The following is a 19,387-nucleotide window of genomic DNA, read 5'->3' as shown; positions in this document are numbered from 1 at the left end:
CCAGGTTTCCCTCGGCCTACCTATACCTCTTCTTCCTCTAGCAATCCACTCTGGCACATCCTGTATTAAACTACCTTCTTTTCTGTATATGTGCCCCAGCCACTTCCAGCGAGACAGTATCACATATTCATTAACTGGTTCCACTCTCGTAATATCTCTTACTCTTTCATTTGTAACTCTGTCTTGCCACTTTACCCCAAGAATCCTTCTCAGTATTTTATTCTCAAATCCTAATACTTTCTGATCTGTTGCAATTGTACTGTACCATGACTCATGCCCATAAATTAAAATGGGTCTAACCATGGACTTGTAAATTTTCACTTTAGTATGTACCGAAAGCATATTATTATTCCAAACAGATTTCAACATTCCAACAGCTCGCCAAGCCTGTCTAATCCTCTCCTCAATTTCATTGTTTAATGATCTATTAGATGATACAATCGTTCCCAGATATTTAAAGTTTTCTACATTCTTCACCACATTATTCCCAATTACACAATCGATTTGGTTCTCCACGTTCATATTAATAATTTCAGTCTTTCCACAATTTATTACCAATCCCACTTTTTCTCCTTCCTCCACCAGACAATCGAGCACCCTCTGCATCTCGTAAATACTTCCGCAAATCAGTACAATATCATCAGCATAGTCCAAATCCATCAGCTTCTTATTTTCTTTCCAGTTAATTCCTGCACCTGTTCTCCTTACAACCTTTTTCATAACATAATCCATAACCAAAACAAACAACAATGGCGAAAGAACTCCTTCTGAATCACTCCTGACCTAACTTGAAATGGATCACTCAAAGAACCACCCACCATTACCATACAAAAAGTACCTTCATGCAGGCTTCTAATAATATTTACAAACTTTTCTGGTATACCATAGAATCTCATAATTTTCAACATAGCTCCACGTGAAACACTATCAAACGCCTTTTCAAAATCCACAAAACACATGTTAAGTGGCATTTTCATCTCATTAGCTTGGTGCATTAGATGCCTTACGATAAAAATCTGATCATTACAACCTCGACCCTTTCTCAATCCCGCTTGTTCTTCTCTTAAAATTTTATCAATTACTGGCTCTATTCTGTTCAACAAGATTTTGGAAAAGACTTTTGCAACTACAGGTGTCAAAGTTATCCCCCTCCAATTGCCACACACACTTAAATCTCCCTTTTTTGGTATATTTATAATCACTCCATTTTTCCACTCTTCTGGAATTCCACCATTATCCCAAGCCACATTAAAAAGTTTCAAAAGTGCATTCATCAACTCGTCATTTTCCATCTTAAGCATTTCAGGGAATATTCCATCCTCACCTGGAGCCTTAAAATTCTTTAACTCCTTTCTAGATTTTGCTACCTCATCCAAAGTTATATCCCCTGTTTCTATCTGCAAATCTCTCTCGGCTGGCAAAATGTCCTCTTCAGCTGGGATTGGTCTATTTAGAACAGATTCAAAGTGCTCTTTCCATCTTCCTTTTATATCCAAATCTTTAGTCATCAAATTACCATTTCTGTCTCATACAGGTATTTCCTTCCTTCTCTTTTCAGTCCCAGTTAACTCCTTTATGGCCTGATACGCTGCTCTTGTGCTCTGACCGTCATTTTTACTTAATTTAATTTCTGTCTCTGTCGCCTTTTCATCATATAGTCTCCTCTTATCACATCTAACGAGTCTTTTTACTTCAGAATGTAAACTCCAGTACTTTGCTCTAAGTACTTCAACTACCTGGCCATCAACATGTTGTTCTTCACTTCTTAACTTAGCCTCTTTCCTTTTCTGAATTACATTCCATGTTTCATCTGACATCCACTTTTTCCTTCTTGCTTTTCCCTTTTTCTTAATAGTAACCTTAGCACTCTCATGCAAAACCTCTTTTACCTCTCTCCACATTTGATTAATATCATTGTCTTCAGATTTCATCAAAGTCTGCAGGACTAGAAACTTGTTACTACATTCGCACCAAAACTTTTCCCTCGTGCTCTCATCACTTCTCAGCTCATCAAAATCATAATTATTACCCCCTGTACAATTACCATTAACGTTTCTCTTAAGTTTTATTTTAATCTTTGACACAACAAGTTGATGATCACTACCTATATCTGCCCCCCTCCTTACGCAAACATCTTGCAAATAACTCCTATGCCTTCTGCTAATGGGGTGCTTTGGGGCCGCCATTGAAGTAGTCGAGCCTGCCACTAAGAGTGAACAGTCGCACTTCCATGAATCATTAATAATATATCTTTGTGTGGACTTATGATTCAAATTAATGTTTGTAATGTGTAGAGGAATTATTTTTTTCTCAAATAGTTCAGAAGAAATGAAAGGAAACTACTTATTATTTTCATAGTAATACGTAAAAAATATTTATCCAGCTAGATTAGCATCAAATGAACTCCAAGATCCTCATTTATTTTGCATTAGTAGTCTTTTATTTTTTTTTATTTTTTTTATTTATTTTTTTTTTATGCGAGGAAGAAGGAACCAAAGGCCATGAGCCCGCAGTAACAGTTCCCTCCAAGAGAAAAACAAAATACAATAGAGAGCCACATTCAAGATCCGATCATTTTGAGATGCCTGGACACACTGCGTTTGAAAGACTGGAGATCATAGGCAGGAGGAAATACAGACAGAGGGAGACAGTTCCAGAGCTGACCTGTTGCATGAATGAAAGACTGGGAGTAACGGTTAACTCTTGCATTAGAGAGTTGGACAGAAAAGGGATGAGAGTTTGCTGCCAGACGGGTGCTACGCGCCCGTCGTAGAGGTGGAGGAATGCAAGCAGACAGTTCAGAGGAGCAGTGACCATTAAAGTAGCGATAGAAAAGAGATAAAGATGCAACAGTGCGGCGAAGAGACAGAGGTTGAAGGGAGTCAGTAAGAGGAGGAGAGTTAATGAGACGAAAAGCCTTTGACTCCACCCTATTGAGAAGAGCTGTATGTGGGAAGCCTCCCCACACATGAGAGTTGTACTCCACACAGGGGCGGATAAAACCCCTGTATAGAGTCAACAATTGTGCAGGGGTAAAGAAAGAGCGGAGTCGGCTTAGCACACCCAATCTCTTGGAAGCAGATTTTACAAGAGATGTAATATGATCTTTCCAAGATAAGTCCCGAGTAAATGAAACCCCAAGCATGTTCAAGGATGATGCAGGATTAAGCTGAATATTATTAAACATTAGTGGGTATACCTGTGGAAGATTTTGTCGGGTTGATAGGTGTAAGAACTGAGGCTTAGAAGCATTAAAGACAACCATATTATTTTTTACCCCAGTCAGAGATATGAGCCAAGTCAGACATTAGGTGTGCCATAGCCTCATCCCTTGTTTCTTGAAGTAACTGTTGAGATGGGCGTTGCGGGAACCGAATAGAAAGGTGAAGGGTGGAGTCATCAGCGTATGAGTGGATAGGGTTAGATGTACAGCTTAGAAGATCATTGATGAATAAAAGGAAGAGAGTTGGTGATAGGACAGAGCCCTGAGGAACACCACTGTTGATAGATCTAGGAGAAGAACGATGGCCGTCTACGACAGCAGCTATAGAACGACCAGAAAGGAAGCTAGCAATGAAGGTACAGATAGAAGGATAGAAACCGTAGGAGGGCAGTTTGGAAATTAAAGATTTATGCCAGGCTCAATCGAAAGCCTTTGAGATGTCAAGTGCAATGGCAAAGCTTTCGCCAAAGTCCCGAAAGGAGGATGACCAGGAGTCTGAAAGGTAGGTGAGAAGATCGCCAGTGGAGCGTCCCTGACGGAACCCATACTGACGATCGGAAAGAAGGTTGTGATAGGAAAGATGCCTTAAAATTTTTTTATTAAGAATTGACTCGAAAACTTTTGAAATACAGGACGTTAAAGCAATTGGACGATAGTTGGAGGGTTGGGAGTGGTCACCCTTCTTTGGGACTGGCTGAATGAGAGCAAACTTCCAGCAAGAAGGAAAGGTACAAGTTGACAGACAAAGGCGAAATAATTTGCCTAGGCAGGGTGTAAGCACAGAAGCACAGTTTTTGAGAACAACAGGAGGGACCCCATCAGGCCCATATGCCTTGTTAGTACTGAGGCCAGTAATGGCAGAAAATACATCAACTGAAGAAATTTTAATGTCAGCCATGAGGAAGTCAGAGGGGGAAGTGATGGAGGAACAGCACCGGAATCGTCTAAGGTGGAATTGGAGGAGAAAGTCTGTGCGAAGAGATCTGCTTTATCAGTAGAAGAAATAGCTACAGAACCATCAGAGTAGAAAAGAGGAGGGAAGGATGATGAGGTAAAGTTGTTAGAAAGATTTTTGGCAAGGTGCCAGAAGGAGCGGGAAGAATTCGAGTTGGAGAGTTGAGAGCATTTAGTATGGATGAAATTATTTTTAGTAGAGCGAAGAACAGACTTAGCACGATTCCGGGCAGAAACGTAAAGATTATGTGATTCAGGGGTGGGTTGGCTCCGGTACCTTTTGTAGGCCTTCTCCTTGTTGCGGACAGCATTAGAACAAGCGTGATTAAACCAAGGCTTTCTTGCATTAGTCAAAGGATATGAGAAAGGAATGTATGCTTCCATGCCCGAGAGAATAACCTCCGTAATGCGCAAGGCACACTCAGATGGCTCACGGCCATGGAAGCAATAATCATTCCAGGGAAAATCAAAGAAGTACTGCCTGAGGGCCTCCCAGTCCGCAGCTCCAAAATGCCAGAGACGACGTTTCCCTGGAGGGTCCGCAGGCCGTACTGGAGCGATAGGACAGGTTAAGGTAATAAGGTTGTGATCGGAGGAGCCCAACGGAGAGAAAAGATTAACAGAGTAAGCAGAAGGATTAGTTGTGAGGAAGAGGTTAAGTATGTTGGAGCTCTCTCCAAGGCGGTCAGGGATATGGGTAGGGTGCTGTACAAGCTGCTCTAGGTCATTAAGGATAGAAAAGATGTAGGCTTGTTCACCAGGTGGATCCGTGAAAGGAGAGGAGAGCCAAAGGTGGTGGTGAACATTGAAATCTCCAAGAATGGAGATTTCAGAGAAAGGAGAAATGGACAGAATGTGTTCCATCATAGAAGTAAGATAGTCGAAGAATTTTTGATAGTCAGTAGAATTAGGGGATAAGTAAACAGCACAGATATATTTAGTCAGAGAATGACAGGAAAGCCGAAGCCAGAGAGTGGAGAATTCAGAAGAATCAAGTTCAGGAACACGAGAGCAAGATAAGTCGTTGCGTATGTATACACAACAGCCACCTTTGGCTTTGAAATGAGTATAGAGAAAGTAGGAGGATACAGAAAAGGGTTTTGCTGTCAGTTGCCTCAGACAGCTGAGTCTCCGTTAGAAAAAGAAGGTGAGGTTTAGAGGAGGAGAGGTGGTGCTCAACAGAGCAAAAGTTAGATGAAAGGCCGCGAATGTTGCAGAAATGAAGAAGAAGAGAGTCAGACCGTGGTTCCAGGCACCTCGAGTCGTCACCGGGAGAGGGGCAGATGGCGGGGGCATTTATGGTTCCCCCCCCTGGGGACTCCGAGGCTGGGTGAATTGACGCCATTTTGTACTGAAAGAGGTGGAGTTACATTACTCGCTATTGGCTGGAACGAAATACTTTGTAATTGCCCTCTTCAAGTCGATTACTAGCCAATATAAGTAAAAAATCGGTACGACGCTCGTAACATCCCAAATATCCAAGTGGCACATGCGCATTGAAGGTACAGTCCCAGGGACAAGATAGACTCTGCTTTTGTTTACTAATATTGCGGCACCCAAGATATAACTGCTCTATGCTGCAAGATATTACCAAATTCTTCTGTTACTGTGCTTTCATTTCACCAAAGATTTTGTGTGCATGTGGGACAAGGGGGATGTTGTTGATAGTGAGGCGTGAGTTATGACTGTGTTCTACCATAAAAGAGGCCATTCTGAGTCTTTTTGTAGTACACCAGTCATGAAGTGTGTGTGGGAGTGTTAAGTCATCTGGGTAGGAAGCAGTGTGTACTTCGTGAGCGAAAGTGAAAAGCACATATTTATTTATATATATATATATATATATATAATTTTCTATATATACTTATTATAGAGAATATATTCTATTCTGGATTGATTAGCCACTTTGAGAAATATATACATACTGTATGACACTATATTATCCAACTTGTTTATTTTCTAATTTCATCATTCATAATCTGAGGAAATTGATGGCCACCCCTATTAATGCACAGGGGAACACAACAGTACGATCCTGGTTCTCAGCGTGCTTCCTTTCGACTTCAGTCCAGCCTTCCGACCTCTCTCAGAGCAGGCAGAAAATGACTGTTGACCGTTCCTGGATTTGGGACGGTTTGTCGAAATCGTTGACTGAAGGCGAATTTAGGCATTAATAAATTTAAGTTAGTAAATCATCTCAGAGGAGGAAAATATGACTTTCCTCATTGAAACCATATATTAAGAGATACAAATCTACTCATTTCTAAAGAATTAACATAGAAAACATTAAATTATAAGGGATGAATGAGCTGACTAGTTGCTAGACTTGCCAGATTAGAATATTTTTACCTTTTTGTATGACTCATACAAATGAATAAGCTCTTGTTGTGTGTATTCATTGGAGAGTGTAAGTGGTTTTGTAAGTAGGAATGACATTAATCCTATCACAAGTGCACACAAACAAATGCAGCATATGATTCATGAGTATGCGTGTCCTACGACGTCTGTGGCAGGCTCGACCATGACGAGTGTCAATTGTCTTCCACCCCACAAAGTACCCCATTGCAATGTGGTCAGTCTGGTTACAATATTTACCACATGGTGAAATCCAAGTAGTCTTACGTATTTTTCTATGCTCAAAGATAGTTCCACCAATTATAAGGTCATTTGCCAAACAAAAGCTTGCAAGTCGCACCCCATTTTCGTTTCTTATACCAGCACCCTCCTTACCCATACAATCTTCAAAGCCATCCCTACTACTGCCAACAATCGCATTAAAATCACCAATGCAAACTAACACATCATGTCTTGCCACTCTTTTCACTACATCCTGCAGCTTCTCATAAAAGTCATCCTTCATTTCATCAGCAGCCTCATTTGTCGGAGCGTACCCTACAACCATACTGATATTACCATGGTCAGATTTTAAGCGAGCATAAAGCAAGCGCTCATTAAATGGTTCAAACTCACATAGTGCCTTGCAAGCATCTCTACTCAGCAGTAAGCCTACTCCTTGGTAATGATTTCCATCACTCCTACCAGAAACCAACATAGTAATACCATCTTCCAAATTCATTTTATCAACTCCAAGCAACCTCGTTTCTGTAAGAGCACAAATATCCATCTTGTATTCCTTGAACACTGAAATAAGTTCTTCCATTTTACCAGCCTGATTGAGAGTTCGAACATTCCAGTTTCCTATTCTCAAGGTTCTTTTTGGATTTATGAACTTATTTTTACACCGTGGGATTCTTAGCACCCCCTGCCCACTTAAATGCTGCACGGAACTGAGGGCCATTGCTTCATTACCAGAGTTCATAAAGATTTCTTAGGCAGTAAAATATTTTACCCTGGAGCCAGTGCCAGTGACTCGCAGGAACCAGACAGTGGAGAGAGGAACTTAACTAAGTGAAAGTAAAATGCAGAGGGTTTGGACAGACAAAGTACAAGGGAAAGAAAGAGAGCAAAAAGAATGTAGATAAAAGTGTCCCTTTTAGTCACCTCTTACGACAAGCAGGGAATACTGGGGAAGTATTCTATGTATGGAGCCTCTGTGGTACAGTGGTAGTGTGCATTTCGTACACGGGTGAACCAGGGTTCGCGCCCCGCCAGGTTGATAAACTTTGGGAGTGTTCAGCCGGCCACGTACTGCATTGGCGGACACAAGGGGTGCTGTGGTTGACCAGTGTCGCTTACTATAAAGTGTGCTTGCACCCAGTCGGCTTGCGCGGGCCAATTACACTTGGTTCACAGACTACTCACACATCCAAAGCCACTCCAACACTACAATTACACTTACAAGCACTTCTCACCCTACATACAATCTCTACTAGACAGCCTAAGCCACTTGATAGAGATACATTGGTTGTATCGTCCCGACTTCGGTCGAGATAGGTCGGTCCTGCAGTGGATACTCAAACGGCTATATATACAGTATATATATATATACAGTATATGTATACATATATATATATATATATATATATATATATATATATATATACACACATATATATATATATATATATATATATATATATACACATAGATAGATAGATAGATAAGGAGATATATATAGATAGATAGATAGATAGATATAGATATATATATATACTGTATATGTATGTATGTATAGTCAGGTCCCGCTATTTGCGGGGGTTGTGTACCAGAATGCCCCGCAAATGTTGAATTCCATGAATTACCCAGACCTACCAGAGAACTCACTGATTACAATGTGTTAGCTATTTCAGTTACCTACAAACCCACTGTAACACCCGTAAATGCATTTCATAGCACATAAATACTTCCTTAAAAGACAGTACAGGATGATACAGAAGCCATTCTGGGTGTTGTGTACAGTACTCACCATGCGATTATGACGATGAAAGTTTGCTGTGTCCCAGACAACACATGCCTCTACAGGGTAACTGCACAGTTTACAAGTCTATCTATCTATCTATTGCCAGACACCTCAATCCCGTTTGGGGTGGCCACAAACAAATCGCCTCCAAGTCGCCCTGTCCTCCGCCATTTCACTGCCCTGCTCCCAACTCACACCCCCCTCTCTCATATACCTCTCCACCCCATCCCTCCATCTCATCCTCGGCCTCCCCCTCCCTCTTCCCCCCTCCACCTCACTCACATACACTCTCTTCGTCAGTCTTTCACCCTCCATCCTCTCCACATGGCCAAACCACCTCAGTGTGTTCCTCATAACGCTTCCTATCACATCCACATCCACACCACAACGCTCCTTTATATCCTCATTCGTCAGCCTGTCTCTCCACGTGACTCCACAGGCTCCTCTTAAATAACTCATTTCCACTGCTCTCACTCTTGACTTGTGTCCTTCCAACAATGTCCAAGCTTCACTTCCGTACGTTAGAGTTGGTATCACAATACTGTCATGTAGTAACTTTTTCACTTCCATGTTCACTTCCCTGTTTCTTATCACTGCTTTCAAGGAACCAGCAACCTTTCTTCCCTGCTGTACCCTTTCAAGCACTTCACCCTCCAAACCTCCATCCTTACTCATCACACTACCCAAATGCTTTAACGTACTCACATTTTCCAATTCCTCACCATCTAACCTCGCTGTACATTCACTAACTTCACCTCTCTCAAAGACCATCACTTTACTCTTCCCTACATTCACCTTTAGATTCCGTTTCTTACACACTCTCTCAAACTCATCCACCAAGCCTTGCAGCTCCCCTTCGTCTTCACTCAACAACACAGTATCATCTGCAAACAACAGTACAGGGAGTTTCCAAACACTATCCTCTCTCACCAGGGCCACTCCAACATCCACTACCCTACCTTATACCTCTTTTATTACCCCATCCATGTACAGATTGAACAACCATGGAGACATGACACATCCCTGTTTCAAACCAACTTTCAAAGAGGAAAATTCACTTAGTTCACCATCCACACGCACTGCAGCCTTCGCACCATCGTACATACTCTTCACAGCATTCAACAACTTCCCATCTACTCCATATATTCTTAACACTTTCCACAATCCTTGTCTATCCACCCTGTCATATGCTTTCTCCAAATCCATGAAAGCCGCATACAACTTCTTTCCCTTCTCTAGAAACTTTTCCACTAAAGATCTAAGAATGAATATCTGATCTACACAACCTCTTCCCTTCCTAAAGCCTCCCTGTTCTTCTTCAACTAACTTCTCTGTTCTTTCTCTAACTCTATCTATAAGTATCCTACCATACACTTTTCCTATTATACTAAGAAGACAAATGCCCCTATGATTACCACACACTTCTTTTTCCCCTTTTCCTTTGTACAAGGGAATAATTATACCTGACTTCCAATCCTCCGGGACTCTACCTTCCTCCCAGGCCAATCTGCACATCTTCCACATCCATTCTACTACTATCTCTCCCCCATGCTTCAGCATTTCACCACAGACTCCCTCAATTCCTGGGGCCTTCCCCGATTTAACTTTCTTCATTGCTTCCACAACTTCTATCCTACTGATTTCTTCCTGTCTTCTCACCTCCCTCCTTCTCCCAGCCATTCCCCAGCCACTTATACTCGCATTACTTCCATCCTCTACGTTCAACAATTCCTTAAAGTGTTCTCTCCATCTGCTCACTTTTTCTCCCTTCTCCACTAGTAATCTACCATTTTTATCTTTCACTCCCCTGCTAACTTCACTTCCACCCTGTCTTACTCTTTTCACTTCTCTCCAGAACATTTTCTTACAGTCCCTCCACTTTACACTCAAATTCCTTCCAAATTCCTCATCCACTCTCTTCTTACTCTCTCTTACTAATCTTTTCACCTCTTTCTTCCTTTCCATATATAACTCTCTCTTCCGCCTCTCAACTTCTTCCACGCCCCTATTTCTCACCCATTCATTGTATGCTTTCTTCTTTTGTGCCACAACCTGTTTCACCTCTTCAGTCCACCACGCTGTTCCTTGCACCCCCCTCCGTCTTCTCTTCCTTCCACACACCACATCACATGCTGCACATATTTCTTCTGTAAATATCTTACACACACCTTTCACGTCTCCCATCTGCTCCAATTCATATTTGCCCAATCGTTCCTCCACTTCTCTCTTATACTCTGCCTTTTTCTCATCCTCTTGTAACCTTTCCACTCTCCTTGCAACTACTCCTTCCTCTCGTCTTTCCCTTCTTCTATTCCTCCATCTCACTTGCATCCTAATTCTGGCCACCACCAAGTAGTGGTCAGAAAGTCCACTCCCCCAACCTCTATACACTCTTGCATCCTTTACACATCTTCGCATCCTTTCATCCACACACACATAATCAATCATTGCCTTCCTTTCATTCAGTTCACCACCCACCTTTCTCATCATTCGCAATGTAAACCTGTGGATCATTTTATGCCCGAAGAGGGTATTGGCTATCACCAACCCCCTCCCAGCACAAATGTCCACTAACGCACTCCCATTCTCATCTATCTCGGCAGGCACACCCCACTCACCAACTATTCCATCCACCTTCACATTACCAACTTTACCATTCATATCACCAATCAAAAACACTCTCTCATTCCTTCCTAACTTTTCCATGCACATTTCCACATTTGTCCAGAACTCTTCTCTCACACTTCTAGCACGATCTTGCGTTGGCGCATACACACACACAATCGCCCACATTTGTATTCCAACTTTCAACTTTACCCACACAGTCCTTGACCCAACTGATCCATACTGTCTTATGCTCTTCTTCCATCTTTTACTCACAACTATACTCACTCCTTCCTTTGCCCTCTCATTCTCATCTACTCCTGCACATATACCCCATCCATACTCCCATTCTCTCACACTTTCTCCTCTCCATTTTGTTTCAGTTATTCCACATACATCCACTTTCGCACCCTCAAGTACCTGGACAATCTCTCTCTCTCACCTCATCATTCGCTCCTCTTACATTCCATGTACTCATTACCAAGTCCTTTGTCCGGTCCTGGGTCGTCATCGTTTGGTCAGTCCTTGTCCAAGGCTTCTTGTTTGTTTTTTTAGTTAGTTGTTTTCCGGGGAGGGGCACTAACCCTCCGCCAACCCTTTTAGTCGCCTTTTACGACAAGCAGGGATACTGGGGGAGTATTCTTGAAAACCCCCCTACCCCCAGGGGGGTAAGGACAGTATTTCTCAAAGAAAACATGCAGCAGAATCATTCATGAATCACTAGGAACAGCTGATGCTGTGGGAAAAGCAGATATTCTTAAATATTATCCCAGAAAAATCTGCAAATATGTGAACCTACGAATAGCTGGGTTGACTGATACACTGATTATTGACATATTCACATTCACAAGGATATTGGGAGCATCTTTCATAGATTTCAAGATAATGCTCTGTAAATTATGTGATCATCTTTTTCTAATTTCCTGTTTTATTTTTCACAGGTGGCATGTGGTGGAGAATTCAGCATGATTATTGACAGAAAAGGATACTTGTATTCCTTTGGCTTGCCAGAATATGGACAGCTGGGTCATAACACAGATGGCAAGTTCTTCATTACAAGCAACAAACTGACATTTCAACATGAACGTACACCCAGAAGGGTTCCAATATTTGTGGAACGTAGCAAGGATGGACATCCCACACCAGTAACTGATGTTCAGATTGTAGACATCGCCTGTGGAACAAATCACACCGTAAGATATATATATATTTTTTTTCTCACAATGAAAGGACTAACAAGTTGACTAGTGTCATCAGTACAGATACTCCAAGGGTTATGTAAAGTTTTGCCTTGACTGGATTTACATTGACATGTACAACATACCTAACGTTTCATACCTGTACGCACACTACTGTATTATACATGCTGATGGTAAAGGCAGACACCCTCCACGCACTAATAGTAACAACTGCTCTTGGAACTGTATCATGCAGTATTAAAAATAAACCTACTGAACACGTCAGAACCTTTCTGGAGGGATAAATATCTTTAAGCTATGATTTGTGTAACCCTGGGCATGTCTGCCTCAAAATGTGGCCAGACTTCCAATATTACTTCGTAACAAATCAGTATTTCATTAGCACAGATTACTTATTATATGTACTGCTGAGATGCAAAGGAGAAGAACTTCCTATTGTACCTTGGATGTGGGGAAATTGAAAAACTAAATGGTAAGGTAAGCATTTTATGATGAGAAAGGATGATGTGTTATGACTGGGGATGTAGCCTAACTGAGTTGTATGATGCTCCAAAGGAGGATATGAAAGCCACTGATTTAATGTATGCTGGACCAAGGGGTGGAATGAGGAAGTTGATTTAATGATATAATAGGAATGAAAAGAAACAATTAGGTATGAAAAAATACAGTACAGGTGGTCCCCGTTTTATGAATGGTCGCCTCATGATTTTTTGACGACGATGGTAAAGACCATACTTCAGAATTATTTGCATTTTGATCTTTTGCCAGGCTAGAGATGCGGTATGATACTCTCTCGTGATACTGGGCAGTGAGTTGAGTCCCAGTCGCCCGGGCGGTTACTAGCGTAAACAGTCGATGCTCCGATGCTCTACAGTGTTCTGTGTTGCCATCGTTTTTTTGGACACCCCCCTGTATCTACGTTGTGTTTTGTACATCCATCATGTCCACGAAATGCCCATTTGTCTCTCCTACTACTGATGAGAAGAAGAGGAAGGCAATTACTCTTGAAATGAAACTCAAGGGAATTACCCAGCATGAAGGCAGCAAACCCTTAGGGTCCTGGTCGTTTTGACCATAAGTAATTTAGGCTGTAACGTCCAAACTGGCAAACAACCGATCACCTAACTCCCTAAACAACAGAACGTAACATATAACAAATCAGTTTAGACGTTGCGGCCCAAATGGCTTTCAGCTGAAACGACCAGGACCAAGACCGTAATGGCCATTACATGTGAACTTAGAGTTTAGCAGTCGATGATCTCAGTATAGGCAAACCCTGATATATGATACCTTTAGATGCATTACTGCAGAATAGTGATGGGGATAGAAATACCACCCTGCTCCACCTATCATAGGCCTACCCCCAGTTTTGCAATGGGTTTTGATTTTTTATTATTATTTATTTATTTTTTTATTTTTTTTACTGACTTTGATGATATTTTACTTAACCTGACCCATCCCGGCCAATTTTCCACCACTGACCCCACCCCCAATCCCGGCAGATTTTGGATTTTTTTTTTTTTCTTTTTTCTTTTTTTTTTTTTTTTCTTTGGCTCAAACCTCCGCTTTTGATGAGAAATGATGGTAGATCCTAGAGAAAGTGCATACCTGAGACTAGACATGGTCAAAACAGGTGACCCACACCACGCACATGGTACCGTATTCTGTAAAGGCGCTCGGCTGCTGTCTCATTTTCTGTGGTTGAGGTACGTATTGGAAATCACTCAGAATTGGTAGATATTTATTAATTTGGAGCAAATAACATGTAGGACAAGAATATACTGGTTTTCACACAAAAATATAGGCGAAATAAGCATTGTTCCATTGAGTGAGCATAGCGAAATTGCCCAAATCGGTCACATATGATTCACTATGACTAGTTTTCAACATTCATTTCATTTTCTCTACTGACATAATATTTTTCCACTAACATTATACCATTTTCCACTTTATAGAACTGTTCTCACATATTTACCGGCCTTACGATTATATTTAGTATAATATTAACACCTATTTACATAGTGAGCGAACTCAGATATTTAGCGTTATATTATCGCATATGTACAAAGAAAGTCGAAACTATCCTCCCAGTTCCGTCCAAAGATAATTTACACCTGGCGAAATACAATGAAAACCCAATCTTTACTACTGCGTGTTGCAAATGGTTCAATTTTTCCACTATATGTTCATCAAACCTTGGGAAGATAGTTGTGTCTTTGTACATAGTGAGTGAACTCGCCATGACTTGTTTCAACTTCCACTCTATTTTTTAACCTATATAATACTTTTCCACTAACATTACACCCATTTCCACGTTATATAATTGTTATCACATACTTACAGGCCTTACTATTATACTGAGCTTCATATTATCGCATATGTACAAAGAAAGTCAAAACTATCTTCCCAGTTCCGTCCAAAGATAATTTACACCTGGAGAAATACAATGAAAACCCAATCTCTACTACTGTGTGTTGCAAATGGTTTTTGATTTTTCCACTGTATGTTCATCAAACTTTGGGAAGATAGTTGTATCTGTACATAGTGAGTGAACTCGCTGTGACTGTTGTTTCAACTTACACTTTGTTTTTCAACTTATATAATACTTTTCCACTAACATTACACCAGTTTCCACTTTATATAATTATCACATATTTACAGGCCTTCCTATTATACTGAGCGTCATATTATCGCATATGAACATAGTGAGTGAACTCGCTATGACTTGTTTCAACTTACACTCTATTTTTCAACTTATATAATACTTTTCCACTAACATTACACCCGTTTCCACTTTTTATAATTGTTATCACATACTTAAAGGCCTTACTATTATACTGAGCTTCATATTATCACATATGTACAGGCCTTACTTTTACAGTGAGCGTCATATTATCGGAAGCACACACAGTACAGTATCAGTAATGTAACAAGGTGTGATATTCCTTGTCAGGGTGAGGAGGAGAGGGTAGTGGGGGAGGTTGGGGAGGAGGAGAGTGGCACCTTTACCCACTTGGGCTCCTCTTCCCTCTTCCTTTTTCTTTCCCCTTTCCCTTCCATTTCCTTCCTTTCTCCACATCACGGGGCTGTGGGGAGGAAGTGCGGGAATACTGCTGGGTGAAAGATGTGCTAGGGAGCGGCGGCTTCTTGCCTGCCTGCTGCGCACGTACATCACGTGCTCGCAGTGCATCTCTCCCACCACCACTTTCCCTTTCATTGCTCACTTCCACCACACCACTTTCCTTTTCACCCCTCACTCCTGTCACACCACTCATGCCTTCCCCAGACAACACAGAAGGACCATACCTTATTTTCCATCTCACCGCACCTTCTTTCGTATATGTACCAAAAATCACTTACAAAATTTGAAAAATGTGCAAATGACGAACCTCGCAATTGCAAAACGTATGGATACGTTGTCAGGTGTCGTGGTGACAAAACGTGGGAACGTATCCATACATCATTGGGATGCCTCGGGTTAAATTTTGTGTTCAGTTGATTTATAAACTGGTCCTGGCATTTAAGATGAGAGTGACCAGCCTCACTCATCCCTCAGTGGCATTATGTGTGCAATAAACCCCAACCTCCCCTTGGATATAAACCTACACAGTCTCAGTCCAATTGGGGCGCCGTAATTACTCACTAAACCACCAGGCGCCAAGGGTTAGTTATATGATTACCACCCAGCACAGTAAATGGTTTCCTGGTGTACAGGAAACCATATGGCTTGTCACTCAGTGTAGGATCACCTACAGGTGGAAGAAAGAGGCATGAATGAAGGAAAGAAGACAGAAGAGGGAGTGTAAAGTCAGCCGTAGGCAGAAGGACAAGGAAAGAATGAAGGAAAGAAAGACAGAAGGGGATGGAAGGAAAGAAGCATGGAGGAGAGGAAAGGGCAAACACCCAAAAGCAACACTACATCGAGTGAGTAATATTTAAAACCATTACTATGTATTCCATGATAGGTTAGATATTCAATGGTCTAACACGAAATATTCTTTGTCGAGTCGCCAAGTACACTGTTTTGTACCTCATCTGATGGGCGAGGTACAAAACAGTGTACTTGGCGACTCGACAAAGAATATTTCGTGTTGGACCATTGAATATCTAACCTATCATGGAATACATAGTAATGGTTTTAAATATTACTCACTCGATGTAGTGTTGCTCTTGGGTGTTTGCCCTTTCCTCTCCTCCATGCTTCTTTCCTTCCATCCCCTTCTGTCTTTCTTTCCTTCATTCTTTCCTTGTCCTTCTGCCTACGGCTGACTATACACTCCCTCTTCTGTCTTCTTTCCTTCATTCATTCCTCTTTCTTCCACCTGTAGGTGATCCTACACTGAGTGACAAGCCAATTGGTTTCCTGTACACCAGGAAACCATTTACTGTGCTGGGTGGTAATCATATAACTAACCTTTGGCGCCTGGTGGTTTAGTGAGTAATTACGGCGCTCCAATTGGATTGAGACTGTGTAGGTTTATATCCAACGGGAGGTTGGGGTTTATTGCACACATAATGCCACTGAGGGATGAGTGAGGCTGGTCACTCTCATCTTAAATGTCAGGACCAACTTGCTTAGCCCTGGGCTACTACGTTACTCATGGGGCAATGTAGGATTGGATGATGAATAATGAATGAAAAAAATTACTTATTATGAAAGCCTTAAAGAGTAAGTTTTTCATTCATTGATGAAAACTGTGACATTGATAAATCATGTTTACATTTGGGTTGATCTAGGAAAAATGCTTTGAAAATACAAAGGAATTTCTAAATATATTTTGGAAAATAAGAGTGAAGAAAATAAAGGAGCTCAGCACCAAGAACAGTAACTAAAACAACATAAAGAGGGGCTGATGAAAAGGCTGTCATGATATCATCGATCGATAATCATGTGTTTACATTCAGGCTGTTCAAGAGAAAATGCTTAAAAAAAAAAAAAAAAAAAAAAAAAAGAAGCAGCTTTGGTTAGCTTCTTTTACAGCTGTTAGGCCATTTAGATTGGCTTTAAACATTTTTTTTGGACTAATTTGAGTGGATTTAGACCTTGATTGGGAAAACCCAAGTCTCAAAAGTGCATCCCTATACTTTACGTGTTAAATCTACCCCGAGATATGATACCCTGACTAACGATGAGTTTTTACTTAACCAACTGCATCGTTAAACCAAGGTTTGCCTGTACAGTATTCAATAAATTACATGAGATTCAATACTGTATTATAAAATAGGCTTTGTGTTAATGATTTCATCCAACTGTAGGCCAGTGTAAGTGTTCTGAGCGCGCTATGGTGTTTGGTCGGTTAGGTGTACTGTTTTAACCTGTGGACTGCAACATACCTCATATGGGGGTGTTTGGGAAAGCTGCAACACACATCTTGTGAGCATGATTTTCAACAATGCACCACAAAGGTTCTAGAAGGATCAGTATGGCACAAAATTTGTGGAGTACTAGGGTAACTGGTAGCTCTCATTCCCACCCTCTATCTTGAGCCCAGTTACTAAGTAGCACCAGCAACAATGACCCAAAAGCGCGTACAGTAAAACCTCAATATAACGGACTTCAGTAGACTGGAATTCGCTTTTATTGGAATCGAGGAGCTGCCAGACAAAATTCTTGTATATCAGAAAAAGTCTGACAAAGCCAGAAGCAGTCCGGGCTGCCTTACCACTTCAGCTGTGTTCATCACAATAATGTAAATAAAAGACATTTTTATCATTGTACAGTACTGTATTATTTATACAGTATATATTATACCATTTAATTATTGTAGTGAATGTATAATACAGTACAGTACAGTGAAAGCTCGATTATCCAGGTTTGGATTATCCAGGTTTTGGTATATCTGGGCCGTGACCAAATGGTTCAGTGATACAGTACTACATAGAATTATTCGTACAATAGCTCCGGTTTAATCAGGAACCAAGTGAGGCTCGGGTAAATGAGCGTGAATATGTCCCCCCCACCCACACCTGCTAACAACTCGATCACAAGGGTGGTAGGGTGGAGTTTGGTGAGGTGACCGATAACCTAACCTAGCCTAACCTTAATTAACTATGTAGTAATTTAACCTAACCTAACCTAACCTGGGCTCCTGTTGGAAAATTGGGAAACACAATCCACCTTTTTTGAGTATGTTGAATAGGTTTCTTCCATTATGCCAGAAACAGTCATACGTACAGCTTAACCCCTTCACGCCCAGGTCTCTCCTTTGATATATAAAAATAAAATCGTCTGTTGTTAGTCATACAATTATAAAAAATAAATTAATAATCCCAATTAATTAGTAGACAAGGATATGAAAGAATTATCTATAAAATGTTGCTCATATTCATTAAAATTGTCTGATGATAACCAAATTACAATGAATATACATTCTGGGCGTCAAGGGGTTAATGTGATGATAATAAAGGAGGATATTTTTCAGCAAGAGAAGGTAATTTACCACCTTAAAACAGAAAAATACCAAAAACAAACTAGAGGAATATGAGATGAATTGGTGAAGTCTTTAGGCTGTATGCTTAGATGAAAATTTATATGTTTTAGAATTTTAGGGGACGAAATGGAACGAAAAGGTTTAATAATAAAAAAAAATTACTGTACCATTTTATGTGTTCACTTAAGTTAGCATTAATTTTCACATGTGTCGTTAGGTATTGCGCTTCCCAACACATTTCGGACTGGCAGAGCATACAGTTATTTCACCACTTAAGTGTACATTTACTGTTTATTCTTTTGTTCGTTCTTAAGTGTACGTGCGAAAGAGAGAGTAATGGTACAAACAATAATGTATTCCATTAATTCCATTAACCACTTCATGGCTGCCAGCCTTGAACAATGCTTTACTGTACCAGTGTCAGTGATGGTGAGTTAGGGAGCTATAAAAAACTGTCAACACTTATGGGAAGGGAACAAAGGTCACTGGTATGTTTACATGACCCTACTCTACCATCCCAAGCAGCCGGGCAGTCACATTTATCTTAGATGTTTTCGCTGATATGTTGAAATGCTAATTAACATGCGCCCCAGTTTTCAGTAAGTTTCTTCCATTATGC

The 19,387-nt window shown here is 40.9% G+C and overlaps 1 protein-coding gene across 1 annotated transcript in view; it reads left to right on the top strand.

The window, feature by feature from the left end:
* The window catches only part of LOC145413150 (protein RCC2 homolog), a 227,766-nt gene that overhangs the window by 176,316 nt on the left and 32,063 nt on the right, over positions 1 to 19,387 (top strand). The window contains exon 4 of the mRNA XM_080282875.1: positions 12,080 to 12,331. Coding sequence (XP_080139001.1) covers positions 12,080 to 12,331 — 252 coding nt within the window. The remainder of the gene's footprint in view (positions 1 to 12,079; positions 12,332 to 19,387) is intronic.

The sequence above is a fragment of the Coenobita brevimanus genome, chromosome 95 (assembly GCF_032717465.1).
Source record: "Coenobita brevimanus isolate Jiangsu-jjx chromosome 95, ASM3271746v2, whole genome shotgun sequence".
NCBI lineage: Eukaryota > Metazoa > Arthropoda > Malacostraca > Decapoda > Coenobitidae > Coenobita > Coenobita brevimanus.
Note: the sequence above shows the minus strand (reverse complement) of the source record. Positions and strands in the feature narration are given on the sequence as shown.